We start from the raw sequence: 16,692 nt of genomic DNA, 5'->3' as shown, positions 1-16,692 counted from the left end.
AAACAACGATACTGAATTCTTTCCAGCATGATGAAATGAGTGTTCGCCGCGGATCGGAAGCAAAAGCATCCGTATTCCATCACGGACAATATCGTTGTTTGGTACAGCCTGATCAGGTCTCCTGGATGGGCACCCCACCACGACCCGGTTATTGTACGAAGAAAGTTGATTCTTTGTTGGCATTTTCTTTTCAGATACCTAATGTGACATCCCCAGGTGCCTTTGGAGTCGAACCAGACCCCGAGATATTTAAATGTGAAGACCTGAGCTATGGTTTCACCCCCTAGTTGAAGCTGTAATTGTGCTGGTTCTCGCTTTCTCGAAAATACAACCAGCTCAGTTTTCTCCGTAGAGAACTCGATACCCATTTGAAGAGCCCATGTGGATAAGTTGGCAAGAGTATCTTGTAACGGCCCTTGCAGATCGCCAGCTTTGGGTCCTATAATAGACACAACGCTGTCATCGGCAAGTTGTCTTAGCGTGCAAGATGTGTTGATACATTTATCGATGTCGTTTACGTAAAAATTGTATAGAAGGGGGCTTAAGCATGAGCCCTGAGGAAGACCCATGTAACTGAATCGTATTGTCGACAAATCACCATGCGCGAAATACATGTGTTTCTCAGACAATAGATTATGTAAAAAGTTGTTCAAAACTGGCGAAAGACCATGCTGATGCAGCTTCTCAGATAAGATATTTATAGAAACTGAGTCAAAAGCCCCCTTAATGTCTAGGAAAACTGACGCCATTTGTTCTTTACGAGCAAATGCCATTTGAATTTCTGTTGAGAGCAACGCAAGACAATCGTTCGTTCCTTTACCCCTGCGGAAACCAAATTGTGTATCTGAAAGTAAGCCATTAGTTTCGACCCAATTGTCTAGACGGAAGAGAATCATTTTTTCGAACAATTTCCGGATACAGGAAAGCATAGCAATCGGCCGATACGAATTGTGATCGGAGGCTGATTTTCCTGGTTTTTGAATGGCGATCACTTTCACTTGTCTCCAGTCATGTGGAACAATGTTGTCCTCAAGGAACTTATTGAATAAACTCAACAAGCGCCTTTTGGCGGGGTCTGGCAGATTTTTCAACAAGTTGAATTTTATTCTGTCTAATCCCGGAGCTTTATTGTTACATGACAAGAGTGCAAGTGAGAGCTCTACCATCGAAAACGGTGTTTCGTTTGTATTTGGTGTCGCGGCGCGGGTGATCTTCTGTTCCGGAACAGAGTCTGGGCATACTTTTTTAGCGAAATCGAATATCCAGCGGTTGGAATATTCCTCGCTTTCATTCGTGGTGTTATGATTGCGCATTCGTCGGGCTGTGTTCCAAAGAGTACTCATAGATGTTTCTTTCGTTAAGCCGTCTATAAACCGACGCCAGTAACCGCGTTTCTTGGCTCTAATCAAGTTCTTAGTTTTAACGTCTAACGCCGCGTAATTCCGGTAATTATCAGGTGTTCCATTTTTTCTGAATATTTTATACGCGGAGGCTCTCTCCGCGTTTAAATTTGTGCACTCTTTGTCCCACCACGGGTTGGGAGGACGGATGTTAGTTTTCGCGCCGGGTACACGTTTCGTCTGAGCTTGAGTCGCGGTGTCGAGAATCAAGCCAGCCAAAAACGTGTACTCTTCCTCCGGAGGAAGTTGTTGAGTTCTTTCAAGTTTCTCAGATATCGAGGTCGCATAGCTATTCCAATCAATATTTCGTGTGAGATCATACGAAACATTGATTGTCTTCGATGGTTTTGAGCCGCTGGTGATTGATATTACGATCGGTAGATGATCGCTACCGTGGGGATCAGGAATTACCTCCCACGTGCAATCCAACCGTAGCGATGTCGAGCAAAGGGATAAATCCAGCGCACTTGGTCTTGCTGGTGGTGCAGGAATCCGTGTCATTTCTCCCGTATTCAAGATTGCCATATTGAAGTTGTCGCAGATATCATGGATCATAGTTGATCTGTTATCATCGTGAAGACAGCCCCATCCCGTACCGTGTGAGTTAAAGTCTCCTAAAACCAACGTCGGTGCAGGAAGGAGCTCTACGATATCACTGAGCCACCGATGCCCAACCGAGGCTCTTGGGGGAATGTAGATGGAAGCAATGCAAAGGTCCTTACCTTTGATTGTAACATGACATGCGACAACTTCAATACCTGGTATCGAGGGGAGGTTAATGCGATAGAAAGAATAGCACTTTTTGATCCCCAAAAGTACTCCTCCATAGGGATTATCTCGATCCAGACGAATAATGTTAAAATCGTGAAAGTTTAAGAATATTTCAGAAGTTAGCCAAGTTTCGCACAATGCAAATGCGTCACATTTCAGATTGTTTACTAGAAATTTAAATGAATCTATTTTTGGGATAATACTTCTGCAATTCCACTGTAAAACAGTGATTAGATCCGTGACCTTGGTGGATGATTTAGCCATCGAAAGATACAATCGCTGAAAGAAGGGGCCAATTTGCAGTCAACTGCTTCAAATATGTTTTTACTGTTGGCATGAAAGCAATTAAAATGCTTCTAAGAGGGTCTGAAATATTGAAAGTTGTAAAAATCCAGTCCACAACATCAGAGAACTTTATAAGTCCAGCACCTAGTTGGTTCTCTGGTGGATTTTCAGGGACGCTTGGGGATTTTTTAGTCCCTGGAAGCGGTGGGAATTCCATCTCGGAATTGAGTTTTCCGAGACCAGGAGCTTTTTGCTTCGGTGATTTTTCCCGATTCCCGTTAGCTGTAACTTTTCGAAGCCCTTCGGAAGACACCTTCGAACCCTTACTAGGTAGCTTATGAGAAGATTTATTCATTCTTTTCCTACAGCTACGAGGGACCGCTGAAGATGGACCTTCCAAAGGGTCGTCAGAATCGCTCTCGTCAGTTGACAAGCAGGCATATGGATTCGTTGCCTGTTTAGGAGGGGTGGCACTCTTAACCATCTCGGCAAAGGAACGCTTGGAGTGTTCCTTCAGGGAACGCTTCATCCGATCTCCTCGCAGTTTGTAAGCGGGACAGTCAGAGAGGTCATGCGGACCCTCCTTACAGTAGAGACACTTTTCAGCATCCTTACCGCAAGAGCCGTCCGCATGAGCTTCCCCACAGTTAGCACAACGTGGCTTATTGCTGCAATGGGTAGCTGTATGCCCCAGTTGTTTGCAATTGGTACAATTCATTATCCGGGGTACAAATAAACGAACAGGCAAACGAACCCGGTCCAAGAGGATGTAGTTGGGCAATGCCGAGCCGGCGAAGGTCACACGATAAGAGTCTGATTGGGGATAAGACTTTGTTCCATCCCCGGCGATCGATACTGAATGCAATCGCTTGCAATCCAGTATCTTGACATTCTTAAGTGAGGGGTCTTTAAAACAACCCGCCCCGTACTTAAGAATATCCTCGCAAGTCAAACTCGAATCGGTGACCACACCGTCGATTTCGACTTCACGAGCTGGCACGTAGACGCGGTACTCCAGCGTAAAAGGATCATTTTGAACAAGCTCATTAGCCTGTTTTGAGCTGGTAAACAGGACCCTGAGCTTGTCTGGCCGTATTCTATCTATACTTTTTATGGTATTATATCGCGAATTCAGGTCCCGCGATATTTTTAAAATATTCAGTTTTTTTTCCTTTGATTTGGTCCGGAAATAGACCGCGTAAGGCCCGGCCGGTAGTGCGAGCCCATCAGGATAGCTCTTTATGCGGGACTTTTTACTGACAAGGGAAGTCTCCATTTGAACATCGGGAGCGGGGGGGGCAGGTTTTAAATTAGACATAGCGGAACTACTTCCGCGCAAAAACAAATGATTCGGGGGGAAATATAATGGTCAAATAAAGAAATAAAAATAAACGAAGTAAAGGTACTTAACAAAGATCCAACGGGGGACACCAAGCTGGACTTCGTCGATCGGCGTATCGCCGCTTTGATGATGTGCAAAAAACCTCCGAGAGGAAAAGGCACACTTATTTATAATCCTCACACAATGGCCGCTTGTTTATAATCCTCACACTTGGCCTTGATCGGCGAAACAATAATCGGCTAACGGTACCGTTTCGATCGACCGCTCGCAATAAGGCACTGTTCTATTATATAATACGAAAAAAAAACCTATCAGAGGAAAAAGCACTATTGTCTATCACACAATATCGTCCGACCACTTTATCACACACACACAACTGGTTTTCAATGCTTTCGCAGTAAATCCAAATCACGTCCGTTCGCTCGGAAGGTTGAAACGGCAAATGTAAACGTTCATTTATGACTACCTAATGAAAGAGTATACATTTTAATGCATAATATAGATATAAAATTACAGCATAGCATAGTGTTATGTTTTTCTAATGAATTTTCATGGCCTGAAGCAAACTAAAGTAATATCGAATCATTTTCACAATTTTTGGATCCAAAATCAGTAAAATCGAAATGAGTTGGTTAGGTCATCAATTGTTAAGGTGTAAAAATTGCAGATATCGCATTTTGCCCGTTGTCATCTATATCATTGCATGAACCTTTTTACATTCAGGAATCAGACAAAAACGATTTATCGTACCATAATACCTTTGATTTGAAAAGTTCAATCTATCCATATCTGATAAATTTATGATAGTCCTATTTTGAAGAATTTTGATTGCTTTTACATTACTAAAAAAGTACGGGTGTGTAATGTCAGAGACATAACTGGATGTCGTGAATACGAATAAAACTGACAAGATTTCTTCACACTTTCGAATTCGAATTGATAGTTGATCGATTGTGTGAATTGCGAAACTTTCCCCCTTTTCATTACTAAAATTTTCAACGATTTTTGACGTCGATTATCTCACTTCGGATTTGCATATTTCATTGAAAGAAATTATCAAGATGCTGTACAGGTTTCATTTCTGCCTTTTAGAAGGACCAAATTGTGGAATTATCTACGATATTTACCACAGTTCGGAACATTTTTCTCGAACGGTAATCTTAATAGTTCTTTAGATAACATCTAGAGCCATTAGAACGGCTGATTTTATATAAAGTTGTCCACTTTTCGTGTCTTGTTTTCTTTCTCTTCAATGCAAAGCACCTGCAGCTGATGCAATCGTTCTTGCTTGAATTGATACTAGCTTTGCGTACAAACCGACACATCCGCTCACAGTGCCACAAATGATGCGAAACTGGTTTAATGCGTCTTCTCGCCTTGACGACCGGAAGGCAAATGAGAACTACTAGCTGAGCGTTAGAGGTTTTTAACCACGCAGAAGGTGCGCTCTCCGATGCCGCTGTTTAAATGCGTCTTCTCGCTCCGACGTCTACTTCCATCCAACTCACAAGAAGAAATGATCGATTTTCGACCCTTTTATAACGTTCAGTTGAAGATATGTGCCTGACTTCCTCGAAATCGTCGTCCTTGCGCGAAAAGCCCAAGCAAAAGTAAAGTTTTCCGCGTTGTTTTAAAATTTTCAGAAAACTTAATTTTCTAGTTGTTTGTAGTTATCTCACACTGTTCAAAATATTATCATAAATTCCTGATCATATTTTTTATGAAATAGTGAAAGAATTATGTTGCTGCCACTAATACAAGTCGAGATATTCACGATTAAGTTCTGCCCATTCTTCCATATGGCTAATTTTTGTTGTTGTTTTTTCTCTTGCAAAAATAGTGTGAAAATTAAGTGTTACCTTTACATAGAAAGAAAATTTGTTGTTATTCTACGTGAAGTAGAAGTATTGTGCAGGTATGTATTGTTAGTTTAAACAAATAAGTGGAAAAAACTTCAGAAATTCTGCAGTAAAACTAGTCCAACTGGCTCAACAATGGACCTCTGTCTGCCGGGTTTGTTGAACGAAAAAAAGGCATTCGGTTCAACGGTCTGTTTCAAACGAAGGTCCCGTGTTGGTCTCCCGTTGAACGATTGATTGGACTCTCATTGGACCAATGATTCAACGTATTGGACCAATGAAGGACCACCGTTGAACGTTTTTTTTTCTAAGTGGGTATAGACTTACACTAGTTATTATATGATGCCAATATATCCTTTCAACCTCAGTTGGTTCTCATGCCCGATGCAATCGTAGCGTATGTTGGCAACTCAAAACTTCCCGGTTGGGAACCAGTCGCTTAACTGTTTTTACCTTTTCTTAATGGCAAATCAAATCACCTAAAGGTATGCAATTTCATCTTACTTCGCGAAATCTATTTTTAGATTTGCACGATAAAACCTTTCCCCTGAAAATGGGTAATAAAAGCTGAAAAGTCGTACTAAATTTGTAACAAATTTAGACATAATATTGATTTTTACATTTCAAGGTTTGTAACAATTTTGTTATCACCTAGGTTAAATTGAGTTATAATTTTTGTTATTTTAACTATTAACGAGGCCAAAATTATGACTAATTTAGATAGAAAAAACGAAACAACCCCAGAAACAATTTTGTTCTCCCTTGTTGATCGGGAACCCTTGAATGCAAGACTGATTATTTTGTTATGACCAAATATTTTCAAAATAAACCGAGTTTCTAATAAGCAGAAACGATGGATAAAAGACTGAAATTATTGCGATCCACTTTACTCTCCGATGACAATCGGGTTGGCCCAATACTGTAACAACAATAATTTGCACAACATTTTTTGTTTCGTTATATAACTGTTATTTTATTCGAAATTCTAAATATTTTGTTTCACTATGTGGTACGAAATGGCACTTGAGACAAAACTCACTAAAATATACAAGATATCAAAAGTCTGTATTTATGTAATTTGTACTCCATTTGTACTTCACACATCAACCAGTAGTAGTACCAGAAAAAATTGTAAAAACAGTTTATTTGTTAAAGTTTTTTTTTACGAACTGGTATGTTGCTAAAAGGCAACAGTATGCATTTAAGGGTTAAAAGGATGTACTGCTTAATCCAAAAGCTACCTGTAGTATGAGTCCTCGTTCTTAGCACATGCAATTAATAGGCTTATTGAAGATGCTCTAGATCATCCAAAAACTACCTGGAGTGTAGGTATTATGACCTACCAGCGTAAACGATGGCAAATGCGAGAATCTTGTTTTCCATCCAAAACCAATAAAATAATATTGTTGATGTAATCCAAAATATTCGTTCAATCACGAATCATACCAACTTCAAAAAACTATCCATCCATGTCGTGTAGATCAGGTGGTCGACATAGACCCCTTGGGGTCGATATCCTTTTTTCAGGGGTCGACGTAAACGAAAACTGACTATGGGGGTTGACGAGGTCTAGAAATCCAGCCCCTATTTTTGATATAAATTGTTTTTTGAAATATTTACGCTAAAAAAGATGGGGGTCTGATGCCTAAGTCAATTTTAGTAAAGGGGTCCAAGACCCAAAATAGTTTGGGAACCCCTGGTGTAGATCTTGCGATCTGTTTTCATTGCAATTCTTGGATGACTGAGAATATTCCTGGAACAGATCGAAACAGACAAGTTAAAGACGCACTTTGATTTCGCTGTAAATAATTCACAAGTGTTAGATATTCAAATTTTATTCAATATACTGATAATATTAGACTACAACAACAGAATATTATTCTCAACACTTGCTACTTAGCCATTGTAGACTAGCTGGCGCATCTTCTTGCGAACGTTCCTCATTAAATTCCGTACAGACTTCTTGGCGACAAGTTGTGGCACTTTTTTCCAATCTTTTACGAACTGTTGAATGGTTCCGGCTGCCGACTCATTCCATTTTTGCCGAGACATATTTCCTAAGATGTGCCTTCGTTAATGCCCAAAATTCCTCAATTGGTCGAAGTTGTGGGCAATTTGGTGGATTCATGTCTTTTGGGACGAAAGTGACATTTTTGGTAGTATACCATTCTACCGTTGATTTCGAGTAGTGGCAAGAAGCAAGATCTGGCCAGAAGACAACAGGATCCTTGTGGCTTCGAATCATGGGTAGAAGTCGTTTTTGTAAACAGTGGTGATGAAGGGTTTCGAAATCTTACCGCAGCTACAAATTGCTTGCCAGACCATAGCTTTTTTACCAAATTTTTCGACTTCAATCGATGTCTCGGACTGGTTTAACACTTGCCCCTTTCGCACCGTATAATATTGTGGTCCCTGCAAGGATTTGTAATCGATTTTCACGTAGGTTTCGTCGTCCATGATTATGCAGTTCAAATTTCCAGCAAGAATCGTATTGTACAGCTTTCGAACCCTCGGCCTGATCGATGCTTCTTGTTTCGGACTACGTTTTGGTTGTTTCTGCTTCTAATAGGTTCGAAGATTCAAACGCTCTTTAGCACGAAGAACATTTGACTTCGAAGTGCCCACTTTTTTGGCCACATCCCGAACTGAAACTTCCTTCTTTTGCTCGAACGCCTTCAGTATACGTTTATCCAACTGAGGGTTAACAGGACCTTTTTTTCGACCCGTTTTCGGTTTATCCTCAAAGGTGTTATCCTCACCAAACTTCCTGATTGCATTTCGCACGGCTTTTTCGCTTACTCATTCCATTTTTGCTATCTTTCTCAGTGACAGTCCGCGTTCTAAGCACCATTTGTACACAATTGTTCGACGTTGTTCTGCTGAAAGTCCACGCATTTCGAAACAAACTAATGAAAACGAATAAACAACTGCAAAACTGGTTAGAGAAGAGTGTTAATAACAGGACGCAGCCATAAAAATTGACAGATTCTGAACCATTGCGAAATGGCAGCGGTTTTTGGTTGCGTCCATACTTTCTGGGACAGTCTTTAGTAGTATCATAAATAAAATAAAATAAGTTTACTTAATTTGTGGTACTATGTAGCTCCAAGATTATCAACAGAATTAAAATATTATACACACTTTTTCAAGGAGGACAAATATTTACACCTTACCATTCGGGCCAAAAATGATCTGTCGGGCCTGATTAAGAGGCCAAAAATGATCTGTCGGGCCTGATTAATGATGAAAAAAAAAAATCATTTTTGCGATATTTTTCAGAACTATCGTTTAACAAAATAAATTCTAACGTTCTGCATAAAACAAAGTATCATTCGAACAATATTTTGTAATTGTTTTTGTTTTAATTCAAAACTACGATTTTTCACGAAAAAATCCTTCTTTTTCTATCTATAAAAGCTTCCCCAACGTAGCAAACAACGAAAATGAAAACGTTGGGATCTGGTATTTTACATGTTGTTAGTGTGTGCAAAATTTGATAAAAATGTGTGCAGTAGTTCTTGAATGAAGATGGACAAAAATGACTAAAATGCAATGCATGCAATTTATCTAAATTCGTAGAAAAAATAAACGTGAAGCATTTCCTATTGCGAATGTCACACATTCACAAATTAATGTTTCTTGTTATTTAGATTATATGAATCATTATGTTGTATGAACGCATTGTTATTCAGGCACAAATCTCCAAATATCAAGGGGAACATGCCATTTGAGCCAATTTGTTCTGAACACACTGTTACTATCAACGCCATATTGGAACCTACTGACAAAAATTCTTTTGTAGATTTTTTAGGTTCATTATAAATAATATCGATTAAATCAAACTAATCTAAAAATTAGTAAGAAGGTTGGTATATTATCTTTCGCGTATTTTAAACAACATGCCGATGATACTCCATAAAATAGAATAGCCTATAATTTTTACAGAAATTAGTACACAATCATAAAAACAGATGTAACACCATAAAAATGTAGTTCGTTATCGATTTTTTTCAATTTACAAATAGACGAACGATCAATACATTCTTTCTAATTATCATAATTCGGTCAGTTCGCTTTCACATCTCATCCAAGTCAGTCGATAAAACAAAACCGCTTACGTTCGAGACGGAAGAAACCAAGTACAGTATTATGTAGTGAACAATAGAACGATCTCGAAATGAGTGAGCCAAACGAACAAAAGCTACCGCCGCTACGGAAGAATACAATTATTGTTGACTTCAGGCAGTGCAAAATTCGACCTTCGATAAGAGAACTTGAAGGTTTGCTTAAGAAGTAAATGCATATTGACATTGAACGTGTGCATTTACTTCAATGCAATAAGACAAATAATGTTGTTTACATCCAGTTTTATAATGAGTTGGATGCAATTCAATTCGCAAAAGACAATAACAATGTGCACTATGTGGAGCACGCAAACATTAAGTACAACATTCCAGTATGTATGGAAGATAGTGCTATAGAAGTGCGTGTGCATGATCTTCCCTCAAGCGTTATCGATCCTTATATTCGTAAAACTATGTACCAATACGGAGAGATTCTCTCTATCGAAAAAGAAAAGTGGAAGAACTTTTTCCCCGGTATTCTAAATGGCGTACGTTTGTTACGCATGCGCTTGAAGAGGCCTATACCTTATTATGTAACTTTCGGTCAGGATACAAGAATTCCGTGCAAATCACTTATTACCTATGACAATCAGATGGCCACATGTCAATATTGCCAAAAAGCTGTTCACTACGGTAAGCCATGTGATAAACTGGACAAGGAGACAACTAAACCAATGGACAACGGTGCTTCCTTCACACCAACCCCAAGCAACCCCAGTACACCTGTGACAGTCACCAACCACCCTTCAACGAAACCATCCAAGCTCATCTCCCCCTAGAAAAAGGGTGACAACGAGATCCAACACAAAAAAAATTATCTAAAAACTCAGCTCAATCGGCCACGTAAAGCTTGTACGCAAATAGGCCTGAATAAAAAATATCCTAAATAAAAAAACTATCATAATCCATTATTTATGTTCGCGAAATGGGCATCAAATAAAACTAAAATGTGAAACTTATTCACTAGAAATTATGTTTGTTGTGCTTTTGTAAACATCAATTCGATTCTTGTTCACATAACGTAGTAATTGGGAATGTTTTTTTGCTGATTTTATTGCTGCATTTATAATGTGATCTGTGTGAATTTTTGTTCGAGTTGCACAATCGTTTTCAATATAGCAGATGCAACTACATGAACATTTTTTTTATTCTCATATAACGACGAACGTTACTTTGTTTTTGGTTATTATTTTAGATAGTTTTACAATTGATTTTCCAAGTTCACACGAACGTTCGTAAAACATATATGTATCTAAACGTAAATCATAAAGTTGCATATTCAATTTATCTATAGCAAATATCACGATATTTGTCATAATATTAGACGAGTTGCACAGTTCCCTAGGCTTTGAATGATGAGCTACAGAGCGCGTTTAAGGGGTGAGGGTAGGAGTAAATTTACACTTCTTACATGGTAAAGAAGTTGGACACAGTCGAACCATAACGAGAATGATCGTTCGCTTATGAATGTAAAAAATTAAAATTGTAACTCTCTCTGTATCGATCACGGAGTGGATATGGCTAACAGTGCTTGAAATAGACAACAGGTCATTAGGTGGTTTCAAGCATTCTTAGGCCTAGAATTGGTCACCAATTTAGATTAACTTGATGCAGTTTAGGTGAATATTAATATATCACATTCGCCCTGAACTAGTGAATTTAATTCGAAAGGAAGGTCTATTAGTATCAGGAATAACAGTAAATTGACATCTTAGGAACCGTGAAGAAGCTTCCAAACTTTTCCGATCTGGTTCGGTACCGGCACTGATGTTATGCGCATTGCATTGACGATGAAACTGATTCGGTCAGGTGTAAATTAGGAAGGTTTGCATTTCTCCAACACAGATGTAACCCTCTAACTGAAAGTGAGAGATGTGTGTTTCTGGAATAGTACAATTCACGTGAACCATTTCCTCCAATAACCCCTAATATTTACATGCGAAATACATGTAATTCTTATTACAGACTGCAATTGCAATGTGTATTAACTCAATATTTCTGTTTCCCATGTCCTTCGACTCAGAAAGGGGAATTGAATCATGTTCTCATTGTCGCCTCTGGGAGGCGCAAACAGCGTGGACAACATCGTCCAAAGTCTAAAATCTGCACACCTAGTAATTTGATTGTATGATAAATGTAGCTCTCTCTTAGATTGCATTGTAGAATGCTTGGTACTTTCTTTAACATTCGTTACCTTCACTCAGTTTCTCACGCATACTAAACTCATTCATCAATCATAAAAAAATACATCGACACAGATAAAAACAATCAGAGCAGATTAGAAAAGTTAGTGTTAGTAGACCAATCATTTCGATATCATTTCTAGATAATTAAAGTAATAATCGTATGTACCACTTCAGACGTAAAAAAAAACTATATAGGAAAGCAGACGCAAGACCGAAGTGGATACAATATGAAACTCTCCGAAGTTTCATTAACGAAGACATTGGAAACACAGAAGCAGTTTGTGGGATGACAAAATACCAATACGATAAAGACGCACGACCTAATGATTGACTGGTTACCGCGTGAAACACATTTCCTGCCCAAGTGACAAATTCTCTGGCGAAGTTGCAATAGAAGATATTCGGATCTTTCCTTGCAAATTGGTTACCTAAAAAAATCCGTCTCTTGGGTTACATGCTAGAGGGTTCCTTCGTTACTGTTCATTTGGGCACCACCCCCACTCTCGGTCAGAGTGCTAACCTAAAACGGGATAAAAAAAAGGCGGGTGGGTAATGTCAGAGACATAACTGGATGTCGTGAATACGAAAACAACTGACATGTTCCTTAACACTTCCGAATATCAATTAGTTGATCAATTGTATGAATTATGCAAGCATTCCCCTTTTTCACATTTTTTGGAAAAAAAAGATTCACTTGATCTCGATTACTCTGAATTTCACACAGCGAAAAGAGCACAAATCTAATCAAACGGTTCTAGATTTGCACTAAACTGAAGTTTTTTACCCTCGATTTGCGAAGAAGAAATCCTAATAGAAAACTTTTAGAGCCATTAGAACGGCTGATTTTGTGTTATGCTCCCCACCGTTGTCCTCTTTTCGTTGTTTTTTCACCAGTGCAAACAACTAACAGCTGTGACGTAATCGCTCTTGTCGGAAGCGAAACTAGCTTTGCAAACGACACACAATACATCTGCTCGCAGTGGCGATAGAATCCGAACTTTTCGATTTCGTTTGTAGCTTTTTCACTAATGGGCGGTCCTAACGGCTATAAAAATAGCCGCATACAGAATTTTAATGTCGATTATTTCATTCTGGATTTACATTTCATTGAAAGAAACTATCAGGATGCTGTACGAGGTTTATTCCTGTCTTTCAGAAGGACCAAATTGTGGAACTCACTACGATATTAAACACTGTTGGGAACATTTTTCTCGAACGGTTTGTTGTACAGAAGCAAATATTTTGTTCTCTTCCTCAAAACGCGTTCTGATTGGCTGGTGTTGAGATGGGTCAAATGAGGCAGGTTTTTCAATAGTTTACTATTGAAATACTTCAATGATGTTGCTATACACGTTGAAGTTGAAAAATTTTGATTCTATTGGTAGTTAGATTATATAAATCCTTTCACAGATCACTGAGCTATGAACTTTAAAAATACGAGAAAGGCAAACACGCCTTATGATACTCGTTTATACCAAACATTTGAGAAAAGTTTAATTTTGAATTATTTGAGATTATGTCACACAACTGAAAATTTTATCATAAAATTGTGATCATATTTCTGATGGCTTGTAGCAAAAATTATGTTGATTCATTAGATACAACAAGAGATATTCACGATTAAAAACTTATCACTCTGTGAGAGGGTAAGTTTTGAAAAGGCGCTCCATAGTAAAGTAAGTCGTATTCACGACAAAATATTATGCACAGTTGCTATGCGTAACAACGGAACAACTCCAAGATATGTTACACATCACATAAAATTGCGCTTTTTCAGTAATAGTAATTGTACCAATAGTCATCTCATTAGTCGAATCGCCATATTATTTTGTCAACTACTCGACTTTCAATCAAAGAATTATGATAAAATCGGGTACAAAAAACAATCGGATTTGCTTTCGTTCTAAGAAGCAATACCGCAGAAAAAAAATCCGGGTGGGTAATGCCAGAGACATAACTGGATGACATATATACGAAGGAAGCTGGAACATTTCCAAGTAACGGTTAGTTAATCGATTGTGTGCACTGTGCAAGCTTTCCCCTTATTCGCTACAAGATTTTGGAATGATGCACTTATAAAAAAGTACGGAATATGTCGTTTTCGCTAGAGAAAACTGAAACTGACCCAGGGTAGTTTCATCAAACAAACACTTTTTTTTTTGCTCACTAAACCAACGATGGGGGCGGCAAATCTCTTATTTTGCCCCGGGCGCCAAATTTCCTCGGTACGCCACTGTTCGAAACTGACTAGATTTTCAGTTCAACAACGTTGAAACTCGGTTCGAAACTGGCTTCAAACAAACGTTTTGATAGCAGTTAGAGTGGAAACTGGGTTAGGTTTGGCATCAAGCGAAAACGACTTTAGTTACACCAAACATTTTGGCATACAAGTAACATCACAAAATAATTTGTATAACATAGTTCTTAATAACAAAGAAAGACGTACACGTTACAAAACATTTTTACTTGCACATTCTGAAGTCAACGAAGCGCATTCGAACCAATTACATACAAAATCGAAGTAATAAAGAGCCGAGAAGAAAATGTGAAAAAATTCAGATTATAATCTATCAGACTGTAAGCCTACACTTAACTGATTATAATAGTTCCAGATAATTGATAGCTTTTTGAATAACATTAATTTTGCATAATGTTCCCCATCATTGTTCACTTTCCATTTTTTTGCTCCAATGCAAACGACCAGCAGCTGGATGACGAAATCGTTCTTGTTTGAACGTTCCACTGCCGAACTGCTTCCTATGCGAATTGATTCATTAATAAATCTATTTTGGTAGAGTGTTTTCTTTTTACTGATTTGCATGTTTCAATGAAAGAAAATATCAAAATGCTGTACGGAATTCATTTCTGGCATGCAGAAGGGCCAAATTGTGGAATTCTCTACAATATTAAACACTGTTCGGCGCATTTTTCTCGAACGCGAAGCAGTCAAATGCTGGCTTTATTCGCGCCTGTTTGGTACTGCAAAAAGTGCACCAAGTTAATCAAATTATACTAGATTTGCACTAAATTGATGATTTTTATCTCCGATTTGCAGAGAAGCAATCTCTATAGTTCTAAAGAGAACATTTGGAGCCATTAGAAAGGCGGATTTTGCATGATGCTTCCCATCGTTGTCTACTTTTCGTCGTATTTAGTTGCACGACCAGCAGCAGGATGAAGCAATCGATCTTCTCTGAAGGGAAACTGTCTCTGCGAATGTCCCGCAATTGATTCAATAGTGAACTGAATTCTTAATACTGGAACCGGAACTGAGCTATGGACCTGAAGCAACCGGAATGATGCACTTACTTTACGTCCTGCTCAGTCAACTGCGCTGACTATAATTAACGAAATATGTCAAGCGTTAACCTTTCATACTTACCCAGGTACGAGAAAGGTGTCATGAGTTTACTTCTTTGATTATACTAGTTGATATCAAACACTTTAATTTTGAATTATTTGTAATTATGTCATACAACTGAAAATGTTACCTTAAATTGATGATCATATTTACGATGGCATGAGCAAAAATTAGGCTGATACAATAAGAGATATTCACGACTAAAGATTTATCACTATCTTAGAGGGTAAATTTGGAAAAGGTGCCTCATAGTAAAGTAAGTCGTAGCGACGCGAAAACTCGAAACAAATACATTTTCATCTTACCCTTAAAGTCAATTCATCAAACAAAGACAGCAGACCTCGCTCGAACTAAAGGTTTTCGTATATTAAATGACTACTAGGACTGAGATGACTACTGGAACCGTTACCCAACAACAGTTACCAGAATAGTGACATAAACTAAATTGCACAAGCAGTATAAAAATACAGGATAGCAGCTTAACGTGCTTCTTGGGTAATCTATTAAGTAACTGGATTTTGGCTAAAACTCATAGAACTTTTTTTCCTACTAAAATCACCCATTCGATGACATCCCTTCCGGCAATCCATAAATTCACGCTCTGATGCGCACTGCATCTCAATGCCACACATCGGAAAATCGCTCATAATGAAAATAACTGCAAAGCAATAACCATTCTTTAGTTCCTACTAGGAACAGAAACCAAATAAAAACGAATATTCCATCTGTTCACTCGACGACCATCGTAAACTTAAACATTTGCTGAGCTAACGCTTCGTTAGTGCCGCAAGCCGGCGACGATGAGTTATACATTTTTATTTTATTTTTTTATCCTCTCCCCCCATTTACCATTCCTCCTGCTTCCGACTCAAACATTTATTTTTATTAATCTCCTATCTTATTATACCCCGAAAGGGCAAGTTTTCCCATTGCTATACTAACTCAATTGTGCAATTTACCATCATCGATTGACTGTTTTGTCTCGCCTTTCTACTCCCACATGCCGCCCGTCCGCGCTGGAACAACAAAAAAAAACACACAGGGCGTAATGATAACTCACAACGCTTCCGCCCGTGTTATCCGCTCCAACCAGAGCCTGGTGCTGCAGAAGGTAAACCGTAACTCGTCCGGAAATTACTCGTGCAGCGCAATCAACGCCGAGGGTGAAACAGTCAGCAATCAGCTGGCACTACGGATCAAGTGTAAGTACTTCCCCGTTGTCGAACAACTCGCAAACTGCTTGCACAGCAAATGCTGCCAAGTTATAACTATTATTAGCTGGTTATTTCAGCCATTCAGGAAAACTTATGCTCGACTCGGACCCGAGCTTTGTCGATTGAACTGTAATAAATCAATCATAACTA

The 16,692-nt window shown here is 38.7% G+C and overlaps 1 protein-coding gene across 1 annotated transcript in view; it reads left to right on the top strand.

Annotated features, from left to right (window-relative positions):
* The window catches only part of LOC131427758 (CD166 antigen-like), a 1,130,565-nt gene that overhangs the window by 1,058,978 nt on the left and 54,895 nt on the right, over nt 1-16,692 (top strand). Inside the window, exon 11 of the mRNA XM_058591222.1 lies at nt 16,371-16,530. Within this exon, the coding sequence (XP_058447205.1) occupies nt 16,371-16,530 (160 nt within the window). The remainder of the gene's footprint in view (nt 1-16,370; nt 16,531-16,692) is intronic.

This window comes from Malaya genurostris, chromosome 2 (genome assembly GCF_030247185.1).
Source record: "Malaya genurostris strain Urasoe2022 chromosome 2, Malgen_1.1, whole genome shotgun sequence".
In the NCBI taxonomy this organism is placed as follows: domain Eukaryota; kingdom Metazoa; phylum Arthropoda; class Insecta; order Diptera; family Culicidae; genus Malaya; species Malaya genurostris.
The sequence above is the reverse complement of the archived record's forward strand: the minus strand, read 5'-3'. Positions and strand labels throughout refer to the sequence as shown.